Source organism: Panthera pardus, unplaced genomic scaffold, assembly GCF_024362965.1.
Source record: "Panthera pardus isolate Hobbes unplaced genomic scaffold, ASM2436296v1 HiC_scaffold_11, whole genome shotgun sequence".
Lineage (NCBI taxonomy): Eukaryota > Metazoa > Chordata > Mammalia > Carnivora > Felidae > Panthera > Panthera pardus.
In genome coordinates, this window is record NW_026526666.1 from 97,030,570 (window position 1) to 97,053,832 (window position 23,263).

Consider the following 23,263-nt stretch of genomic DNA (forward strand, 5'->3'; position numbering starts at 1 on the left):
CCCACTCATGCTCTGTCTCTCTCTCTCTCAAAAATAAATAAACATTAAAAAGAATAAATAAATGGTAACCATTTCTTTAGCATCTCAGAGAGACTTTGTGGCTTTATTCCCAAAGTACTTCATACAGCTTTTTTCTTTCCTATCATGGTAAAATACACATAACATAAAACTATCCTCACCATCTTTAAATAGCCAGTTCAGTGGCACTAAACACATTCGCTCTTGTGCCACCACCACTGCCATCCATCTCCAGGACTCTTCCTATCTCACAAAACTGACACCCCATAGCCATTAAACCAACTCCTCACTCCTTCCCCCAAGCCCCTGGCAACCACCCTCCTACTTTCTGTCTCTATGAATTTGACTCTAGGCAGTCTAGTACCTCATATAAGTGGAATCATACAGTGTTTGTCTTTAGGTGACTGGTATGTTCCAGTTAGCATAATGTCCTCAAGCTTCATGCATATTGTAGCATGTGTCAGAATTTTCTTCCTTTTAAAGGCTGAATATTAGTTCATTAAATGTATATATCACATTTTGTGTATTCATTCATGTTGATGGACATCTGAGCTGCTCTCGTGTTCTAGCCATTGTGAATGATGCTGCTATGGACATTTTGTGCACAAATATAAAGCAATTAAAAAAAATCAGAAGCATTATAGTTTTTAAAAACAGAATGGTGATAGGGTCTAGAAATGTATACTGAACAATAAAGAGTAATTTTCTAGGTGTTCAGATGGGCAACTGATTGGAGGAACCATTAATTTAGGTAAGGTCTTTATGTTGACTTTCATTTAAAGATGGAAACACTCATCTAGATAAAATAATTAGCAAACATTCAGTGCAATTATTGGAGGATCACTTTTTTCCCTCTCCCACCCCCATCTACTCCAAAAGAAATAAAGAAATAAAGAAAAAAATCTCAAATAGGAGCCCCTGCGTGGCTCAGTCAGTTGAGCGTCCAACTTTGGCTCAGGTCATGACCTCACAGTTCGTGATTCAAGCCCCTCGTTGGGCTCTGTGCTGACAGCTCAGAGCCTGGAGGCTGCTTCGGATTCTGTGTCTTCCTCTCTCTGACCCACCCCCACTCACACTCTGTCTTTCTCTCTCTCTCTCTCTCTCTCTCTCTCTCTCTCTCTCTCAAAGATAAATAAACATTAAAAAAAAATCCCAAACAACTGAATTTCTCCTAAAAGCTCTAGAAATAGGAGGCTTTTTTTTCCATTGCTAAGTTGTAATGGCAATTATTTTTCCTCCTTCTCAGTGATGGTCTATACCCATAATAATGGCCAAGACCCAAGACAGTGCTCCATTCACATTGCTGCAGGCATCAACTATGAATCACAAGGACAGCCCCAAATCCTGGTAAGACTGGTTACATAGGTTGCTTGGGTTTTCTGCTCCTGGGAGTCAATGCGAAGTTCTTAGTGTGACATTGTATCAAGTTACAGTCAGCAACATGACACTGGTAGCTAACTTGCCCCTTAGGGACATTTTCACTAGTTGTCATTCAAAGTGGAGAGCTGTGTTCAGCAACCCAATAAATCGGATTCAGTTTAGCAACCCTATAAGTTGAATTCTGAAGCTAGCACATAAGGCTTGGTTCAGAATTCACTCTTATGTTCCAATATATGTGCCACTAATCATTGGATTTGTTCATGGATATTTGGAATGCACTGATCATGCAAAAGAAGACCAATACCTATTGGGGCGACTGATTTTCTTACCTATGGAGTGACTGGTCACCACATTCAAGGTTGTGGTGCTCTGGCTTTCTTCATTGGCATGGCCTGTACTTTCTTGAGTCGGCCCATCCTCTATGTGAAAGTCTGTTATACTCTCTGTATTTGTTGGCACCTGTTGGAGAAGTAAATGAGACAAAAGAGAAATAAAATCTAATGTTTTAAAATATATATTCAGCCTTATAACAGAAAGGGATTTAAAGTGGCATAAATATATAAAATATATGATGACTTAAATTTAAACAGGAAACAAGAAAACAAACAGAAATGACAGAGTGGGGATAGGAATAAAACCAAACGTACTCCACAAATAAATATCAAATGTTGACTCCATAGGGTCTTAATTCTTTAGAAAATACCAGGTCACTAGGCTTTAATTCTCTATCTCCCTGAACTTAAATGGCATTTTTCCTTTATTTGGCACATATTATGTTGTATCCTCTTTTCAATGCCCTCCCTCCTCCAATTAGAGTAATAACTGAATTTTATTGAGAGCTTACTACGTGCTAAGCCTTTTAAATACCTTCTCATTTATTCCACAAACAACCCTCTAAAGTCAATCCTAATATTAGTCCTATAGTCTGGATGAGGCCAAGAGAGATTAGACAACATGCCCAAAGTCAGACAGCTAACAAGCAACAGAAGGTGACTTAGAAGTGGTTCTGTTGACTTCAAAGTTCATGCCAATGTGGCATTGGACAAATAAGCTCGTCAGCACAGGCAACAAAAGCAAAATTAGATAAGTGGGACCCCATCAAACTTAAAAACTTCATGCATCATAAGACACAATCAACAGAGTAAAAAAGCAATCTGTGGAATGGGAGAAAATATTTACCAATAATATATCTGATAAGGGTATAAAGAACTCCTACCACTTAGCAACAAAGAATCAAATAACTTGACTCAAAAATGGGCAGAAGGGCTCGCACAGACCCTTCCCCAGAAATGATAGACAATGGTCAACAAGCATATGAAAGATGCTCAGTGTCTTAACATAAACATCAGAAAAAGGCAAATCAAAACCACCATGAGACGATCACCTCACTCCTGTCAAAAGAATGGGAAATAACGTACTGGCAAGAAGGTGGAGAGACTGAAATCGTTGTATCCTGTTGGCGGGGATGTAAAATGGTGTAACCGCTATGGAAAACAAGATAGAGGTTCCTCCAAAAAAATTAAAAATAGAACTACCTTATGACCCATCAATCCCACTTCTGGGTGTATACCCGATTGAAAGCAAGATCTGGAAGAGGTGTTTGCACATCCATTTTTCATAGCAGCACTGTTCACAAGATCCAAGAGTTGGAAGCAACTCAAACATCCACTGACCAATGAAGAGATGCACAAAATGTGGTACACACATACAGTGGAATAATAATCAGCCTTGAAAAGGAAGGACATTCTCACATGCACTACAACATGGATAAATCCTAAGGACACTCTGCAAAGTGAACTAAGCCAGTCATAAAGTATCCTTGCATGTGGTTGCATGGCTGTGGGGCAACTTCCTCTCTTCCGGGGACACTCTTCCTGGGACACTCACCAGACCTGTCGGGCCAGTAGACTCCTCAGGGTCTGCACCGGCACCTGTGGTCACCACATTGTCTTCTGCACCTAGGGTCACCATGCCATCTTCCACACCTGGTGTCATAATGTCATCTTCTGGCCGGACCGTGCTAGCTAAAAAAGAAAGACTGGGTCAGGGCTTAAGGTAGAAATTGTGTGGGCAGACCTAACTGGCCAGCTACAATCAGATTATTTTCTTTACCATTTCTTTTGGGGATTGTTTTTGGGGGGAGCTTAACACAAACCACTCTCCTTGCTGCACCTCTGTCACATACAAGGACCTGGTTGTCTCCATAGCAAGGTAAAGGGAGATAAAAATACAAAATGGTGAAGCCGCCAGCCCTTCCCCACTGTGGTAACAGGAGGGATATAGACCTTGCCTTTTCAGTAATGAACCAGGTTCTTCCTGGTGTCGTTTCATACAATGAACTAATGCATTCGGGTTGCTAGAATATCATTTAGACCTGGAAAAAAATTTAATTGGAGTCACGTGGAAAGACTTCTAAAAATACCAATTTGCAGGCTCTATCTTAAACATTCTGAATCATAATGTCCAGAAGGAGATCTCCATCCTTAAAAATCAAGCTTGCTTTCCATTTAATTTTGAGACTGCTGTCTCCTTGAATGAGGAGAACCATTGCCTCTGACCACGGACCTCATAGGTGAGGTCAACTTCTTAGTTTATAGTTGAGGTTACTATCTATGGGAGATAGTAATGTATGTAACGTGCTGAGGTAGCCAATAGGATTCTTAGTGCACAGAGAGCTAAACTAATAAGGGACCTCGGTGCCCCAGGCTGGGGTTTTTCTGCTTTAACATTGAATGAATGACCCTGTTGTGCAAACCAGAAAGGTTTTCAGAGGAGCAGGGGATGGGTGGGGTGGGATAGCAGGTTGAATTCCACACAAAGGTGGGGTGGGGGAGTGGAACAGATAACAACAGTGGCCTTTTCTTTAACCTCTGTCTCAATGATCCCAAACTAAATCACGACCAAGCAAGGGCATCATCTCAACTCATCAAATAACCCTTTTCATGAGTTAAAAATCTGACTCATTGGCCACGGGCTCCTTCCCCATACTCAGAGTGGCTCTGGAAATTCCATGACTAAATACAGTTGCAAACTAAGCAAACACACGTCTTAGGAGCAAGAGGGGCTGGGGTGCTTGGAGGCTTCTTTGTGTAATTAAAGAGTTGATGTTTGTACCCAGGCAGTGCTCAAGTTAGCAATCCAGTCCTTGCCTTAAGATACCTTATTTCTCCCTATGCTTAGAGAGCCCAGCCAAAGGCACAGCTAGTAAATATTTGATCATAACTTCTTTGCTGATGCATAGAGGGAGAAAGTCTCAAGAGTAAATTCGCTTGTTCTGTGAGCCCTCTCTTTGCATCTGGAGTCCTAATCCAGGGCTGCCTATCTATGGCTTTGGTTGAGCCCCCTAAGCATATACATTTATTTTTTCATCTGGGGGGGAAATGGCTTTCACCAGTTAGCAATAACTGAATACCTTCGTGCAAGCAGCCTCCCCTCCTGGCTGCTTGCTGGGGTGAGGGTGGGGCCAGCGATGGGCTCCCACCAGGATTTATGACTCTGGTGGTAGACCAATGTTGAATGTAAGAGGGAGATATCTCTTTGCCAGGCAAGTTGTCCTTATTAAACACACACACACGCACGCACACACACACACACCCCTATACCCCTTTTCTTCCCCTCCAGGTTTGAACAGTTAACAAATCATGAATTTTACAAATGTTTTCTGGAGGCTGCTTAGCAAAACCATTTACTATATGGTAGCTTCCAACTTTACAAAACAAAACACCCTTGCTTTAAAAAAAAAAAAAAATCAAGTACTGAATGAAGTTGGTTTGAATTCTTTCATAGAAAGTTCAGCTCATTGAAAGCGTAACTTGATAAAAAATTCCTTCTTGTTCTTTTCTATTCTTGGCCCACAGAGCCAAGCACTAAAATCGCCCTGAATAGACAAAGGGCGTTTTATGAATGACACTCATGATTAAGATGCATGGCTTTTGTCTCACTGCCCTGGCATTCTTTTTGCTCCATGGGAAAGTTGATCTTTAACAAGGGATCTTCAATTGTCCCTCGTATTATTTTGGCGGAAGGCTTTCCTGGGTGAAGAGTTCCTACCAGCCCAGCTGCCGCGTTTCCAGTCAGCGATTGACGCCCCTTTCCCTTCAACGGTGAAATTCAAATCGTGTCTTGATGCCCTTCATCTCGGATCCTTTTTCCTCCTAAGACACGTGTGTGCGCAGGCAATACCCACAGCTGTTTGTATAAGCGCAGTGAGGAACGTACAATCACAGGGTCACTTCTGCTGCCGTGTACCCTCATGATCTCACGATTCCAGCCTCACCCAGGTTCACTCAGCCTGGGGGTCAGAATCAATGGAAGTTTCCAAAGACGGTGGCAACCCATCCATTTGCTTTGGAATTTGTGCGTAGGTGTTATTCTTTCAAGAGCTCGGCCAAATGTTATATTACCTATGAGAAGATGTGATAAATCCATTTCACCTTGAGGTTCTTAAGCTTGAGAACAAGTAAGAACTGAGGAGATGTTTATTGGCTTGAAAGTGCTAATTATGAATCACTTTTATCTTTGCATGGAAGCCCGACCTCTCCAAAGGAATTCTTCTAGTTTACATACAGTTAGGGGAGGGCCTTTCATTTAAAATATCTTAGAATTTAGATGCAAGGTAAATCATGCTGCTACTGTAATAGTAATAGTCCCAAGTTCTTGGTCAGAATGTTTTAAATAAGTGTTTTCAATCTTCTGGTTTTATGGACATTCCTGATAAGTGGGGAGTTCTTCCATTTATCTGTTGGCCGTTAAAAATATCTTCTCTTGTGGCCATTTTTCTCTTATGGCACTCATCTTTTTTACAGTTTTGTAAGTGTTCTTTATACCTTAGGAATACATCCTTTGGGGGCACCTGGTTGGCTCGGTTGGTAGATCTGGATCTCAGGGTCATGAGTTCGAGCCCCCTGTTGGAAGGAATATACTCTTTTTTTTTTTTTAAGGTACTATCTTTTTAACAAAAATATTTATTTATTTATTTTGAGAGAGAGAGTGCGTGCACGTGTGTGCGAGTGGAGGAGGGGCAGAGAGAGAAGGAGAGAGAACCCCAAGCCGGCTCCACACTGTCAGCCCAGAGCCCTTATGGTTTTGTTCTTACACTTCATATTTCTATTTGCCTTGTGCTTCTTTTGAAGTATGATGTAAAATGGGGGTATAATTTGATTTCCCCTGAAAGATGGGCCGGTTGTCCCAATAAACTCTCCTTCTCCCCCTGCTTCAAAACTAGCTCTCGCTGACACTAAGGTCTTCTTTCAAGTACCATGTCATGGTCATGGGAGGGAGCTTTCAGTATAAGGACCAGCTGCAGTGGCTTGGGCACTGCCATCTGCCCCTTCTTCCATGCCACCCTCTGTCTTCAGATTCTTTCCAGAACCGATTCCGAAATCCATGCTCCCCTTACCATCGGCTCCCCCTTCCTCCTCATATCAGCTAACCGCTGCCGGATGAATTCAACGCCACGGGTGTAGGGGTGTAGAGAGTGAGGAGGAAGGGTAGACTACTTCAACAGAAGTTCATCGAGGTCTTTCCAAGTTGCATGTTCTACTTAACGTGGGAGGCCCAGCTTTATAACATCACCCTCCCCCCGCCCCCCACCACATTTGTGCAGCCACGTAGGGTTTATTTGTTTATTATCTTTCGGCTGACTTTATTCCAAAATGGCCTTGTGGGTGAGTTGCACTGGCATCATTGTCCCCTTTATCAGATGAAGAAAGTGAGGCCGACAAAGATCTCCCCTTGACCAAATTCTACTTAGGTGTCCCTACCCATCCTTGCAAGAGTCTTGTTTCTTTCTTTTTTTTTTTTTAACGTTTATTTATTTTTGAGACAGAGAGAGACAGAGCATGAATGGGGGAGGGTCAGAGAGAGGGAGACACAGAATCTGAAACAGGCTCCAGGCTCTGAGCTGTCAGCACAGAGCCCGACACGGGGCTCGAACTCACAGACCGTGAGATCATGACCTGAGCCGAAGTCGGATGCTTAACCGACCGAGCCACCCAGGCGCCCCAAGAGACAATTTTTTAATGTGTTATTTTAGTTTTTGAGAGACAGAGCATGAGCAGGGGAGGGGCAGAGAGAGAGAGAGGGAGACAGAGAATCCGAAGCAGGCTCCAGGCTCCGAGCTGTCAGCACAGAGCCCGACACGGGGCTCGAACTCACAGACCGTGAGATCATGACCTGAGCCGAAGTCGGATGCTTAACTGACTGAGCCACCCAGGTGCCCCACAAGAGTCTTGTTTCAACAAGAGTCTGAAATCAGCTCCCAACTGACCAAGTTCCCCATACCCCACCTTTGATGTCTAAGTGGTAGGCCTGCCTTGAGCAAGAATCCTGTCAGGCCAGTTTAGCAAGAACCCCCTACCCTTGATGTGTCTTCTCCATAATTGGCCATTCACTGCCCCCCCCCCCCCCCCCACATACTCTGCTCCTTGCTTATAAACCCCCAGCTACCTTTGCTGCATTTCGAGCTGAGCTCTATTTCTCACCCCCCTTGGGATAAGTCTTGAATAAAGTCCTCCACCTATTTCAACAAGTGTCAGAATAATTGTCTAACACTGGAAATTAAATGATTTGCCTGGTTCACCTGGTTGGTGAGCAGACACAAAGCCGTGTGTTGTGACAGCTCATCCGTGTAGTAACCAACACAACAAAAGACATCTTGGTGCCACCGTGGCCACGGTGGCCCAGAAAGCCCGCAGCCCCCCACCCTGGGTCCTGACATCCTTCCTCTTCAGCCCCCATCCTCTCATAAATTATAATCCTCGTTGTCAGAAGCAACTGTTTCCTCTGGCATCACACGTCCTCTTATGAAATCCCATCTGGTTAGAATCTTCCAGTTTGACTTGTGCAGGAACCAGAATCTCAGCTTCCTCAAATGAGTCCCTTCGAGGACTAAGCTTTCAGAAGTGGTATAGAAGGAAGGTGTGACCTGCTTTATAAGAGTGTGACTCTTTCAGCAGCTCTCCCTTGCTCCGCAAATGAAGGCGGCAGGAATGATCAAGACTGGAATCTTCCCAAGGCTCACCTGTATATCCCCAAATAGTCCATGTGTACCTACTACGTGTTGGGTCCCATTCTGGGCACTGGAGACAGAGGAGCGGACAAGGTGAGTTCTCTCATGGATTTGGGTACCATCAGCGGTGGTGGGGGGATCCTTCCAACAAGCAAACAAGGAAAACCTCAAGATAGCTTTCTTCCACCCCCTTAGATCTGTCCTCAAAGGGCACTTTCTCGGGGAGGCCTTTTCCCATGACCGAAGTGAAATTCCCTCCCTCCACACACCCTCACACGTAGACCACAGTCCTCAACCTCTCATGCTGTAGATCCACTAACTGGCTGTCCCACTAGAATATAAACTCAATAACGGCCGTTTACTTCAATGTCCCCCCTTGCCTAAAATACCTGGTACACAGGAGACACCCAGTAGGTATTTGTTGAATGAACATGTGAACTGGGCACAGGAAGAGCCGGTCTAATTAACCTGGAAGCCGAGAGTGAGCCCGCGGCACCACTCACTGAAGAGACAGAGAGTGGTCAGTGGGGCTGGATGAAAGAAGCAAGACTGAGGAGGTGTGGAGGGCCAGTCGGGTGGGATTTTCCTTTCAATCGGAGTGTGAGGGGAAGCCAGAAGATGACGTTACTGGAGTCGGAATGCCATGTGAAGGCTGGTGGTGGGGGCGGGGGGTCCATCAAGAATGGTGCCGGGATCTGACTGAGGCAGGGAGACCACTCCGGCTACCCGGCTGTCCCGGCAGAGGCGGCTCACTGCTTGCACCAGGGCAAGGGGAGAAAAACAGACAGGTAATGGCCGGGACGTGTCTGAAGTCGTCACCCACCAACGATCAGAAATAAACACAAAACATCGGAGCCCAGAATTCATTTTAGCATCTGTGACAGCTGCGTTGAGAAACAGCATTCAGAGTGTGAATGGATGTACCGACTACATGATGCTGAGTCTTTTACTGGACTTCCCCTTGTTTCGCTAGGAGAGCCACGGAAGTCCCCTCCCTAAGTTTAAGAGCCTCTGTCTGGTTGCCATGTCCACATGAGGGAGAAGCTCCCGCTGCCCTCTTTCTGCTGACCTGAAGCCTCAGAAGCAGACAGCTGGGGAAGCGGCCTCCACAGCATTTTATCTTGAAACAGGAAAGTTGATTTTAGAAATAAAGAAGCCACACGCTGAGCTAGCCTCGGGGTTTCCAAAGAAAACCCGCGGTGTTAGCCAACAGATCAAGGCAGTCTTTCGTGGTCCCTGGTGTGTTCCACCATCTTGAGCTGTCCCAGCGTCTAAATGCACAAGTAAAGCCTTTGAACACGGAGAAATACGTGGCCAGGGAATGGTTTTCGTGGCCACTGAGAAATCGAATGCCCTTTTTTTTTTTTTTCTTACATCCTAGGAAATTCTGGTTTTCCCCAGTAGGGTAATTACTAAGCGATTAATTCTAGCATTCCCCACTCCCTACTTACATTTAGGATGAAGTAATGCTTTTAGAGAGAGGTCAAAACATCTACTTGGAAAACAAAAGCAAAAAAAAAATTAAAAAAAAAAAAATGCCTGCTTCTGTTCCTTTGCCCAGACATAGGCCTCTGCATATCACTTTTCTATCATGTCTCAATACTGTGCTCCGAAGCCTGAAAATAAACACACCCAGAGCTGTGGAAAGGTGCCAACCTCCAACATTTTCTAGCACCCTGCAGACCACCCACAGTGATCCCCAGATACTCAGATCTTCATATGGTTCTTCATCTCAATTCAAACGGCCCCAATTTAGCTGTTTGATGTTATTCCCTCAGTTTCTGCAACCAGAAGAAAGGTGTTAGGACTTAGCTTTTATTCACCACATCTTTTGAGTTACTCCTCCCGTCCTACGGGCCAGCCCATCCTCTGACCCTTGTGAAGGAGCCTTTCCTTGGAATATTGAAAACCACTTGCTGACGCGGAGCTGTGCGCCTGTGCTCAGCTCCTGGCAGACACTGGGTTGTGGTCAGTATAATCACTGATGTGGCAATGGGTTCCCCCTCTAAGCCACCCTCTCCTTGGACCCTGGTAAAGTGCTTACTGGATCAAAAGTGTGGCCATGGAAAATCTAGGCAGCTCCTTGAAGGCTTGGCCCTGCCACTCGGTATCCCACGTTGATTTTCCTCCAGGTGGCACAGTGCTACTTAAAGTCCACACTGCCCCATGGTCCCAGTGCTTGGCACCGTGGTAAGCCTTCAATAGATGCTTGTGGACCAACAGTTGGAAAGAGAACACTGACACCCAAGTAGGACGTTTCTTTTGAATTATCCCTTCCATGACCAAACCCTGCTACTGTCCACTGTGCTTCCCTCAAGAGTTGTTGAATACCTTCCCCCTTCCCCCGAACGTGGCTGAAAATAGGACAATGCCCCTCCGAGGATGAGCTCTGTGGCTTTGCTGTTCAATCTGTGGTGAGCAGCAGCCTGCTGCTCGGTGTCTCACCCTGGCAGTCCCTGCAGGCCCAGACCAATGGCGAGGGGTGACCATCCACTGTTAGCACTGGGGACCTGTGCCTCCCCCGTGAAATTCAAGAGAGACGTGTCAAGGCTGAGATCACACAGGTATCACTAGTTCCTCTGAAGAAATCAGAAGAAATGCCACACATCAAGATTTGGAGCAGAGTTCCTTGACTTTGGAGACGGGGCCCCACAATGCCCCCAAAAGAGGCAGAATTCTGAAGAGCTCTGTAGCTGAGCATGGGCAGTAAAAGAAGGGAGAGGGGGCCATGTGGCTGGGGACTCATCTTTCAATTCCATAGCAAGGGCTCACACCCAGTCACTGGCAGGTGAATAGAACAGAACATGCAGGCCATTAGACGTGACACCAGGCTCCCAGCCACCTGCCTTCTTTCTCTCACCTGATGGGGGAAGATCAGCTGAGACCCACTGTGTGCCCTTCACAAATCTTCACAGTTAGTCTCCATGGCTATCTGAGAAGCAGGTATTTTGTTCTATTTATTTTTCAGTCCAGTGTAATTAACATATAGTGTTATATTAGCTTCAGGGGTACAGTATAGTGATTCATAATTCTACACTTACTCTGTGCTCCTCATGATAAGGGTACCCTTAATCTCCCTCTCTTAGTTCACCCATCTTCCCACTTACCTCCCCTCAGCCATCCATGTGTTCTCTATAGTTAAGAGTTGAGAATTTTTTGAGTTTATAGTTAAGAGTCTTTTGGTTTGTCTCTTTCTTTGTTTTGTTTCTTAAGTCCTACATAAGAGGGAAATCACATGGTATTTTTCTTTCTCTGACTTATTTCACTTAGCATTATACTCTCTAGATCCATCCATGTTGTTGCAAATGGCAAGATTTCATTTTTTAGGGCTGAGTAATACTCCATTGCATATATACACCACATCTTCTTTGTCCATTCATCTATGGATGGACCCTTGGGCTGCTTCCATATCTTGGCTGTTGTAAATAATGTTGCAATAAACATAGTAGTGCATGTATCTTTTCGAATTAATGTTTTCATTTTCTTTGGATAAATACCCAGGAGCGGAATTATGGGATCATAAGGCAGTTCTGTTTTTAACTTTTTGAGGAACCCTCCACACTGTTTTCCACAGTGGCCGCACCAGTCTGCACTTCCAAGGAGGTAGGTATTGTAATAATGGCTGCTATTTTTGAATTTAGGGGAAAATGTACAAACCATGGTGCCCAGCACGCTCTCCTGATCTTTACAAAAGCCTTGCAAACGAATGTCATTCTCATTTTGAAGCTGAGGACGGTGACCCTGAGAGTAAACTGCCCATGTAGCCAGCAAGTGGTGACACAGGGATTAGACATCGGATCTGTCAGACTCCAAGCCCCGCTCGAGCCACCGTCTCACACAGCCCCCATGTATCCTGGTTACTTTCCTGCAGCTCCCCTCATATTCCCTCTACTTCACATGGCAAGGACTGGGGTGGCACTGAAGCAGCTCCCTGGGCTTCTGGATGCCAAGGGCACCCGAAGTTTCATCTTCTGACTGCACTGTCATCTAAACCCCACCTACTCTTCTACCTGGCCCCGGTGCGAGACTCCTTCCCTTAGAGCCTTCCCAAGGTGACAAGAGAAAGTAATTCCTCTGAACTAGCACAGGATAACACCGACACTGGCTACTTTTTCTCTGCTAGCATCTATAAGCTTCCTGAGGGCAACACCCCCTTCTGCTGGAGGTTTGCAGCCTCCCACCCACCAGCGTGGCCTCTGTGAGCTGAATGAATACATGAATATCCCCCCTTTTCAGTGTTCACATATCAACTTACCCACTCACCACCGCCCCACCCCCCACCCCGCCCACCACAAACAGGGCCCAGGACTCCTCCAGTGTTAAAACTGGATGCTGTTGGTTACAACGTCAACCAAGATTACTCAGCCCGGGGAGAGGTTTTCTCTGTTGACCAAGAGCAGAATGTTCTCTGTAAAAGAGGAAATGAGTTCAGCTTGGTAAACTGGAATCAACACCTCCGTAATAACTTTTCTGGAACTAGCTGGGTCTGGCGTCCCGTTAGAAAGGCCACCTCATAGTGAGGACTGTTGAGTACTTGAAAAACCAAATGACTAAAAAACCTGCTTTAGAAGTCATGCCCCGGAGCGGTGCATCTCAAACGCAGGGTGGACCATTTGGGAAACACTCGCCATCTGCTCGGAAACTGAGCTTCTGATTCACTCAAGGCTGTCAGCTGAGCAAGCCCTGATTTTGCAAGAGTAAAAAGAGAAGCCCCTTTAGATCTGACCTCACCATCTACCCATGCAGCTTGCAGACAGCTCAGCTGTGCAGCCAGGAGGACGAGGCCTTGCAGGAATGTGCAGAATGTGGCTGTGTTTCCATTAGCTGCCCTCGGCCTTGATCCTGAGCCTGGCGGGGGAGTCTGAAGTGTGCTTTGGTAGATTATTAAAAATAATTGTTCTCAGCTGGTAGGGGGGGGCAATCTCTTCTGACCCTCCTTGCCACCTTTCTCCCCTTGTTCTGATGAATGGGGAGGAGTTCAGGCAGCAAACTGTGTGTCCAGGGTTTATTTCTGATGCCATTTTGATGATCCCCCCAGGTACCCATCAGATACATCAAACTGGATGTCCTACTATTACCTCAAAGTCACTGCGTCTAAAACAGAGTACACAAACTTGAACTCCTTCTTATAACATTGGTTCCAAACTTATCATCCCTCCAACCTGATTTTTGTATTTCTATCACCTGCCTCCTTGTCATTTCTGCCCAAAGTTTGGATCACTGTGTTTCCTCCCTCTTCCTCCTGACAAATGTTTACGATGCACCAACCATATGTTCTTTTAAGTGCTGAGTAAGGCACGGATCCTGCTCTCTTCTCTAACGGGCAAGAGGTGTATACAAGTAACTAAAATACAGTGATGAGAATAGTCAAAGCAATCTTGAAAAAAAAAAATCAAAGGAGGCAGACTCACACTTCCCAACTTCAAAACTTACTCCAAAACTGCAGTAATCAGGACTGTGTGGCATTGGCGTTAAGGACAGATGTACACAACAATGGAGTAGAATTGAGGGTCCAGAAAGTAACCCATCCATTTACGGTCAATTGATTTTTGACAACGGTGCCTGAGTAACTCAATGGGGGAGAGAATTGCCTTTTCAACAAATGGTTCTGGGACATCTGGACAGCCACATGCAAAAGAACAGAGTAGGATCTCTACTTCGTATCACATATAAAAAGTAACTCCAAATGAGCCAAAACCCTAAATTTAAGATCTTAAACTATGCAACTATTGGAGGTAAAAACAAGAGTAAACCTCTGTGACCTTGGATGAAGCAATGGGTTTTTAGACGTGACACCAACAACATAAGCAATAAAAGAAAAACGAGATAAATGGGACTGCATCACAAATTTTAAAACTTGTGCTTCAATGGACACCATCAAGAAATTGAATGGGAAGGATATTTGCGATTCATATGTCTGATAAATGTCTAGTATCCAGAATGTATAAAGAATTCAACAGGGACGCCTGGGTGGCTCAGTCAGTTGACTGTTTGACTCTTGATTTCAGCTCAGGTCATGATACCAGGGTTGTGGGATCAAGCCCTGAGTTGGGCTCCACGTTGAACATGGTGCCTGCTTGGGATTCTTTCTCTCCCTCTCTCTCTGCCCCTCCCCTGTTCACGTGTGTGCATATGCTCTCTCTCTTTCTCTCAAAATAAATAAACATGTTTTAAAAAGAATTCAACAATAAAAAGACAACTCAATTTTAAAATGGGAAAAGGATTTCAACAGACATTGCTCCAAAGGAAGATAGGTTAATGGCCAGCAAGTGCACGAAAAGATGCTAAACATCGTTGGTCAATCAAAATCACAATGAGATACCACTTCATACCCATTAGGATGGCTTCCATCAATAAATTAAATGAAACAAACAAAAAACCGAAAATAACAAGTGCTGCTAAGGATTGGAAAAATTGGAACCCTTCTGCATCGCTGGTAGGATGTAAAATGATGCGGCCACTTAGAAAACAGTTTGCAGTTCCTTAAAAAGTTCAACATAGAGTTACCATATGACCGGGCAATTCTACTCCTAGGTATATCCCTGAGAGACATGAAAGCACATCCACATAAAGATTTGTGCATGAATGTCCACAGCAATATTACTCATTATAGCCCCAGAGTGGAAGTGACCCAAGTGTCCAGCAACTGATGAGTGGATACGTAACAGACGGTATATCCGTACAATGGAGCATTATTCAGCCACAAAAAATTAATAAAATTCTGAGACACACACACCACAACAGGAATGAACTTTTGAAATCATGCTAAGTGAGAAGAAGCCAGGCACAAAAAGCCACATAGTGTACAATTCCATTTATATGAAATACCTAGAGTAGGCAAGTCTATAGGCCTAAAAAATAGATCAGTGGTTGCAGGGGGTGGGGGGGGGGGGGGAAACGGGAGAAATTCCTAAGGGTTTGATTATTTTATTTATTTATGATTTTATTTTTAATGTTTTTTTTTTTTAATTGAGAGAGAGAGAAAGACAGAGCATGAGCGGGGGAGGGGCAGAGAGCGAGGGAGACACAGAATCCGAAGTAGGCTCCAGGCTCCCAGCTGTCAGCACAGAGCCCGATGCGGGGCTCGAACTCATAAGCCAGGAGATCATGACCTGAGCTGAAGCTGGACGCTTAACCAACTGAACCACCTATGTGCCCCATTATGATTTTATTTTTAAATAATCTTTATACCCAACGTGGGGCTCAACCTCACAACCCTAAGAGTCACACACTCCACCGACTGAGCCAGCTAGGTGCCCCTGACTCTTCAACTGGAAAGGGTTCATTTTATGATATGTGAGTTACCTATGGATAAAAAAATGTAAATAGTGTTGTGTGGTTAAGAGGCGAATAGTAAGAATGCAGGAAATGAGGGAAGAGTAAGAAATCAGGAAATACTGAGCTACAAGTCAGTAGCTGGCTCTGATTCCCCCAAATCTGACCTCACCCACCCCCATTCTGTTGTTACCACACTTAGTCTCTTTTCTCCTGACCCCCCCATCCCACCCCACCCCACTGGTCCCATAAACTAGATTCAATCCCATATGGTTCCTGTCATCATTTTTTTTCCTGACAACTGCTAATTCATGGCCCACCTCACTCCCATTTGCGGTTACTGCCTATTGCCTACAAAAAAAGGTCCAACTCTCTCACTCATCAGGGGTTCGTCCTTCTCCCTGACTTCCCTTCCTCCAACACCAGTGAGCCTCCATGCATCTTCCCACACAAACTCCAGGTTGTTCCAACTCCCGTGCATTTGCTCAAGCAGTCTCTCCTGCCTGGACTGCCCTTCTCTGCCACCTTGTCCGGCCAATCCTACCATTTTTCACAGTCAAGATCAATTCCCATCTGCCCCATATGGTTTTTTTTTTTCCAACTGTTGACAACCACAAGAATCTCATCTCCAGACTCTGAGCACATAATGGTTTGTGCTGCTCAGGACATGCTGTTTTATGTTGTCTTGTATGTTCTTTTTACACTTAAACACCACACCCACTTGTCTTGCTTCTCTCTGTGAGCTGCGATCCCTCTTCGTGTTCCTTCTTTCACTCTTAAAAGTGTTTTTTTTTTAATTTTTTAAATATGTTTTTATTTATTTTTGAGAGACAGAGTACAAGTGGATGAGGGGCAGAGAGAGAGGGAGACACAGAATCTGAAGCGAGCTCCAGGCTCTGAGCTGTCAGCACAGGGCTCGAACTCGTGAACCACAAGATCATGACCTGAGCTGAAGTCGTAGGCTTAACCAACTGAGCCACCCTTAGCTCTTAAGTTCTTAATAACATGTGTGTCCTATAAATATGTAAAGGGGCAGGACCATGACCTTCAGTTTGGTACCCCAACGCCAGCTAGCTCTTCAATCTGAAATATGCATCTAACAAATACCAAGTGATGTTGTTACTGTAAGGGTAATTGAAGAAACCAATTGGCTGATTTTCTGGGTGTCCTTGGAAGCCTTGAGCCCAAGTATGGGTGGGTGTCGCGTTGAGTGGTTAGGAGCATGGGTTCTGGGCTTGGGCTGCCTGGATTCAAGTCTCACCTTTGCTATTTACTACCTGCCTGTGTGTGTAAGTAACTGAACCTCTCTGAGCCTCCTCACTGGCCTATGAAATGCAAATAGTTCTTACCTTGTAGGTCTGCTGCACAGATTAAATGAAGCAGGGCTTGGAGAGTGCTGGAAATTGCTAAGCACCCAGTAGAGGTTAGCTGCTATTACATAGTCACTGCTGTTACCACCACCCAACCAGAATCCAGTCCCCTTGGCTGTATAGATCCAGAAATTTAATCTTACTATGGGGTGATCCAACTCAGATGATACTGTTTCCCATCAGCCAAATTCACAAGAGGCCAGGAAACCAAATAGTTTATTTCCAACAGGAGACAGCTTTCCAACACCATACACAGCATGCCCTTCTCAGGAGTGAACTACCTGGGATGCTGTTTGGTGTGTATAAAACAAAGGCAAAGGGTGGGGCTCTTGCGTGGAGTACATTTCCAGACTGTGATGGAACAGAGGTCCCTGATTCACCATAGAACAGTCACTGTGACCGAGATCAGAACACCCATGGCCACCAGATAGGATCTCTTGCATACTAGCTGTAAACAGGGATTACATGTGCCTTGCCTGACTCACAAAGCAGTCACTCAATATGTACTTGGTAAATAAATGAATTCCTTGGGTAGGGCGGGTTTACCGTCATCAAATCCTCATCACTTTTCTCTCCCTTTCTAGATTCTCAGCAAACTGACACCTTCTTCCTCAGGCAGGACACTATTTATCGATAACAGCCTTCAATGCTAAGTTGTGTCTTATTCTCCTGGATAGAGACATCGTAATGAATTGCAGGAAAATACTGCATTCTCATCACATCTTCTAGCACCCCTTCTCTGCTTCCTATCTGTTGTCTGTGTAATTGACAGTACTTTGCATGCTGTACACATTAACAATGTCAATGTCATTCATTACCCCCTGTGTTCAGTGATACTCTCTCCACTGCCTGGGGCATTGGCAGCTCTATTCCCCGGACCCTGGTCGAGAGCCCATCATCCTCCAGAAAGATGATTATCCTTTTGTTGATTTCCCCCCACCCCCTGCATGAAATTGAGTGTTGCCCCAAACAATTTCAGTCTGCAAGCTCCCCAGACAACTAAGTGAATGAGGTGCTCAGATCTGCAGACTTCCTTCTGGACTCAGCGTGATTCCCCTCAGAGGGCAAACCCACCTCCTCTGAGCAGTTCCCCAGGCAAAGGCACCCAGCCAGACAAAAAGAAGGGAGAGCCTGCCCACCCCTATGTGTGAAGCCCGAGGGAATTCTTGCCTTGGACTGGTCCCCCCACCAGGCGCCAGTGGTTGATGGGCCCTGGAGTGGGGCAAGGAGGAAAGAAGCTGTCACCTCATTTTCCCCACTTGCATGAAGTTGGCAGAATTCCAGCTGTTCCCTAACCTGGCTCTATCCTGTAGCCCTCGGATCAAATGCCTGATCTCTTTCTTTCCCCCAAAGTTTTAAGAAATCAGTAGGGAACGGATTCAAAATTTCAATCGAGGTTGCTTCATTTCTTATCTTCCCCCCACCATGGGAATCTATCAAGACTTATCTTGATAACTGTTGACTTGGCTGTAGGAGGGCTCCCCACCCCGTGCCCCCAGTCATTTGATTCTCTTCCAACAAATCGCTCACGCTGGGGGTTTCCTGGAGGGGTTTCAGGGTGGCAGGAATGGCAAGGCTTCCTTCGAGAGCCTTGCAGGCTCTTATTCAGATTAATCAAATGAGTTTCACCAGGGTAGTGCTGGGCATTTGGCTCTTTTGTCCTCTACATCCTCCCCTGAAACATTTCCACAAGTTGTAACCTGGCATGCCTGTTCTTGGAGCCCGAAATATGACAAATATTCAGATAAGCCAATGGAATTTAAAGCACAGGTCCGTTGCTCTGCTGGTGAAGACTTCAGGGAATGCTTTGTAATGTTAGGTGTGCCTCTCCCGAAAGTGCTCACAGCTCAAATCCAGTACCTGGCCCTGTACCAAGCACTCAGGAGATGCTCGATTACCATACGGGGAAGGAATTAATGAATCCTATTTCAACATACTGTGATGTCTTCATTCTTATAGGAATATTATAGCAAGTATTTAATGTAAAGGACTTTTTATACCTTTATATATATTATAATATTATGTTATATATTATATATATAATTATACAAATTATAGAATTATATAAATTATTTAAATTTATATATTTGTATATTTATATATTTAAATTATATAAATTATATAATATATAAACTATTTAAATTTAAATTTATATAATTATTAAAATTATACAATTATTTATATATATAAATATATAAAATATGTTTATATTTATTTATATTATAATATTATTATATATATATTCATGTTTAAGGAGTTTAAAATGACACAAACCTTCAATTTCAAGTTCAACTTCAACTTTTGGTTCTTATGTGGTTTTGTAATGTAGTGAAGAGAGCCTGGGGTTTGGAGTTAGACCCATCTCGGAAACCCAGTTCTGGCATATTCTGAAGATCGTGATGTATAATTTAAGGAGTTGCCATGGTTAAATGAGGGAACTATGACATTCCTAGCACGTGGCGGGGGTGGAAATGGGAGAGAAGTGGTGTCCTCCCCACTCGGCCAGACCACTCACTGTCACGCCAAGGTTTGGGGGCTTTACAATTCTTTGGTAGAGAGTTGCTCATGGACCACTCATTTTAGAGGCCAGAGAAAGAGAGAAGGAGTCGTATACCTCCGCTCAGCCAGGGTCCTGCCTTATCCGCCAAGTTCTGACTTCGCCTTCTCGCACTTGGATCCTTCTTAAAAATGTGTTTTTTCTTTCCATTAAATGCTATCTTGGATCTCACACACCAGTGTAAGGGATAGACTTCCCTCTCGAAGACTAACAGACCTGGTGTTTATTAAATGCTTGATAGATGTCTTTAAGTGAACAGAAACTCTCAGCAGCTCATGAAGATCTCAGGGCCTCTGAAACTCACTGCCAAGAGTTTCGGGGAAATCACAGGGAAATTTGTTCACCGCATGATTAATCCTGGGTGGACTGGTCCTGGAAAAATCACATGTGGGTCTGTAGCAAGCAGCAGCCTGCAGAATTTTACAAAAGAAACCATACCGGATGGGCCCCGGAGTACGTGTTTTGTATGAAAGTTCAGAGTGAGGGCGGGGCCTGACGATCCAGGAGAAGGCCAGATGTGCGGACAACGGTACCCCTCTGGAGCCACTCAGCTCCAAAGACGACGACACATAGGACCAGAGTACAAAACTGAACCAGATCATACAGCAGAGGAGGGAAACCCCGTAGGGAGTAGGATCCTGTGAGAAGGATAATAAAATTCATCCCCATAATTACCCCCGGCCCAACTCGGCAACAGGACCCACAATAGCTCAGCTCAATGAAGTTATTCATCCATATTCACATCGCCTCAGTCATTATCCTCAGACAAAACCCCTCCTGGGCCTCAGCTGCTCGAAGGCAGCCCTGCAATTCAGTGTCCACACACAGCTTGGGGCAGGAGGGGGGGTGTGGGGGTGGAAGGTGGGGGGGGGAGGGGGTGGTGGAAGGTGGGGGGGTGTCTGCCGTTAACAGATTTTTTAGTACCAACTGTGCTGGTAGTGTTTTTTGCTTTGTTTTCTTTTCTTTTTTCCCTTTTCTTTCTTTCTTTGTTGTTTTTTTTTTTTTCAGACAAGGTTTACAGAGGCCTAAGTCAGGTTCACGCCTCAGGCAAACCCCTCCTTTAAAGCACCTCTGACATTCAAAAACTGGTGTAAGGATAATTACAGCCAACACTTTCCTAGGAGGAAACAGAGGATGCTGCCTGGCTGTTGCCTTCCCTTAGCTAAATTGGGATGAGGCTCAGTTTGGGGGTGTCCCACACCTTGGCCCCGGGGGAGCACGAAATGGTATCTTTTGCACACTGTGTCGCCAAAAGGGAAACGTAAGTGAAGAGCAGAGCTGTGTATGTTCCAGTGGAAAGAGAAGTTCCAAAGATAGGACCTGCCATGAATAGCCCACGGCCCTGTAAAAACAGTTGTTCAAGTCTCTCTGAAGCAGACGGCCTGGCACAGAGTAGTACACCCTGTATAATTTCCCCAGGGCTGGGTATTATTGTCTTCGCGCGGAATTATAGCTGCCTAGGTGAGGTCCACCCTCCCACCAGCCACTCCCTCCCAGAAGGATTTTTTTTCTGGTACGAGACCTTCCTCTAGCCTCCATTTGGAAAATACAAGAGTTTACCTTTCAGCAACCTCCAACTCCAAAGATCACGAGTGAGCTTACAGCTCCTCCCGCCAGTATTTTGTGAGCAGCTACTTCGTGCCGGATGTGGTTTTGGCCCTAAGGATCGAGACTAGGACAGAGCTCTGTTCTCCAGAGCTTATATTCTATGCGGGGAAACATAAAAATAAAGTGGATGGAAGAGTCCGAAGAGGGAAAGGGACGGGGGAAGCATAGCTGGCGGGCAGGCGGAGCCCCCACCAGCAGATCTAATGCAGTTAAAGTCCAAGGAGACGCCAAACACTCACTCGGTCATTGGTGTTGGCCAAGTTCAACACAGGGCCCCAAACCAGCTTATGCCTCAAGGCTCACAACCGTCCTCCACTGCCCCACGCTACTCAGGAGCCCTCCGCTCAGTCCTGCTACACACAGCATCCTCTCCATGGAGGATAACTGACGCCTCTTCCAGACAGTCCCAATGATGGGGGTCCCCGGGGTGTCCAACACGTTGCGCACAGGGTGTAAGACCAGGCGACCACCAGAGGGAGACCATCGCCGCACAGGGGAGTCCTCCCCACCCCAGTACTGCTTAGTGTCCCTCCTGATACCCAGGGCCAACTTCTTCTGAGGCCATGTGCATTCCTCCCATGCACAGCCCTATAGGAAAGCGCAGCCCAGCCAGGGGAAGGCTCCTTGCTTCTAGCCTTCTACCCTAGGTCTCATGAGCTGAGCAGGGGGTGGGCAGGAGGTGGCCTGCCCTGCAGGGACATCCCTCTCTGCTCCCCACCCCTGCTGCCCGTGGATGCGGGGTCTCCTCCTCGCACCCTGCTCAGCCATTGCTTTGGGTCTCGGCACCAGCTAAGCCACCGTCTCTCCTTCCCGGGGTCCTCCAGCCTCGCGGGCACACGCACACTCCCAGCTCCCCTCTGCTCTCCTGGGCAACTTCAAATACCAGGCCCAGGCATTCCAGCAAGTCCCAGCTCGCACTCGTCCCCACCCTGCCGGAGCCGTTCTGCTGGGTCTTACCTCCTCCTGCCGGGATCCAGAGCCAGGCGCTTCCCAAAACCAAGAGTAGAACCGGCACCTTCCACATCTTCTTGGTTGACTGGTCCTCTTTGGGGCCCGTGCAGCTGGTGTCTGTGCCAGGGGAAGATTAAAAAGTCCTGCAGCCAGAGGCCCTCGCCCAGTGGAACCAGAGAGTAGGGGCTGGAAGGCGGGGAGCAAAAGCCTCAGCGCGGGAGGGGTCCCCGAGCTTCCTTCCCCCACAGCAGCGGAGGAGCAAACTTTGCAGTTGGAAACTTTGCAGAGAGTGAGAGCGGAGTCAGCATTTATCTCTCCCGAGGAGGGCGGGGAGCAGCTGGCCCTAAGGTGGTCCCAGTCCAGGGCTCACTAGGACCGCCCTCTGCCTCTGTTTGGCTAGCACGAAAGCGATGACCTCAGGCCAGGTTTAAAGTTACAGGGCTGCAGCTGTGGGGGGCTGCCAGGGCTTGTGGAGGGCCCTGAGCCCCAACAGGAGGGAAAGGGGACGCAGGCAGTGAGCAATTTAGTTTTTAAAATATTTTATTTTATTATTGTGGGGTTTTTTTTTGTTTTTTGTTTTTTGTTGTTTTTTGTTTTTTTTGCTTTGTTTTAGGAGTAAGGCACAAGTCTACGTTTTTCTTGTTAGGAGGAGTAAACTCTTCCTTGTGTGGCCAATAATTTTAGAACCAAGCATGGGATTGTTCTTGCAAATATTGAATTTGACGGCTTTCTTCAAAAGTGGCGGTCCTCATCTGGGTGGGCCCAGAGGCGGATCGGGCTGGTAGATCGTGCCTTGTCTGGGGGACCTGAGCAGGGGGGCTCTGGGGTCCTGGCTGCCTGAGAGAGATGGTGGGGACTTTCGGGGACTCCCTGGCTCTGGCAGTTTTAGAAAAAAGGCTGAGTCTGAGGTCTGCTTCTCCTGCCTTTGGATGTAGTGCTGTGGTGCTGGACAGACGGACAGATGGACGGCCGTGTGCCGTGAGTGAGGTGTCGTAGCCCAGGAATGTCAAAGGCCCCACCTGGTCACCAAATCTGTGTCCACTTCTAGCCGACACTCATCCTTTTTAATCCTGGAATTTGGACTCATGATCCCTG

At 45.9% G+C, this 23,263-nt stretch overlaps 1 protein-coding gene and 1 long non-coding RNA gene across 4 annotated transcripts in view; one reads left to right on the forward strand and one right to left on the reverse strand.

Moving 5' to 3' along the window:
* Positions 1 to 12,676, forward strand: part of LOC109274146 (uncharacterized) — a 45,377-nt gene extending 32,701 nt beyond the window's left edge. For both annotated transcript variants that reach the window (XR_008420870.1, XR_008420869.1), the window contains 3 exons: positions 1,265 to 1,365; positions 8,352 to 8,500; positions 9,150 to 12,676. This is a non-coding gene — a long non-coding RNA (uncharacterized LOC109274146). The remainder of the gene's footprint in view (positions 1 to 1,264; positions 1,366 to 8,351; positions 8,501 to 9,149) is intronic.
* The window catches only part of PDPN (podoplanin), a 28,292-nt gene extending 5,787 nt beyond the window's left edge, over positions 1 to 22,505 (reverse strand). The window contains exons 1-3 of one of the 2 annotated variants that reach the window (XM_019461448.2): positions 22,175 to 22,505; positions 3,286 to 3,422; positions 1,728 to 1,857 (exon numbers count right to left, since the gene is read on the reverse strand). In XM_019461448.2, the coding sequence (XP_019316993.1) occupies positions 1,728 to 1,857; positions 3,286 to 3,422; positions 22,175 to 22,241 (334 nt within the window). In that variant the 5' untranslated portion in view covers positions 22,242 to 22,505. The remainder of the gene's footprint in view (positions 1 to 1,727; positions 1,858 to 3,285; positions 3,423 to 22,174) is intronic. The other variant, XM_019461449.2, reaches the window with a different exon arrangement.
* Between the last annotated feature and the right edge of the window lie 758 nt (positions 22,506 to 23,263).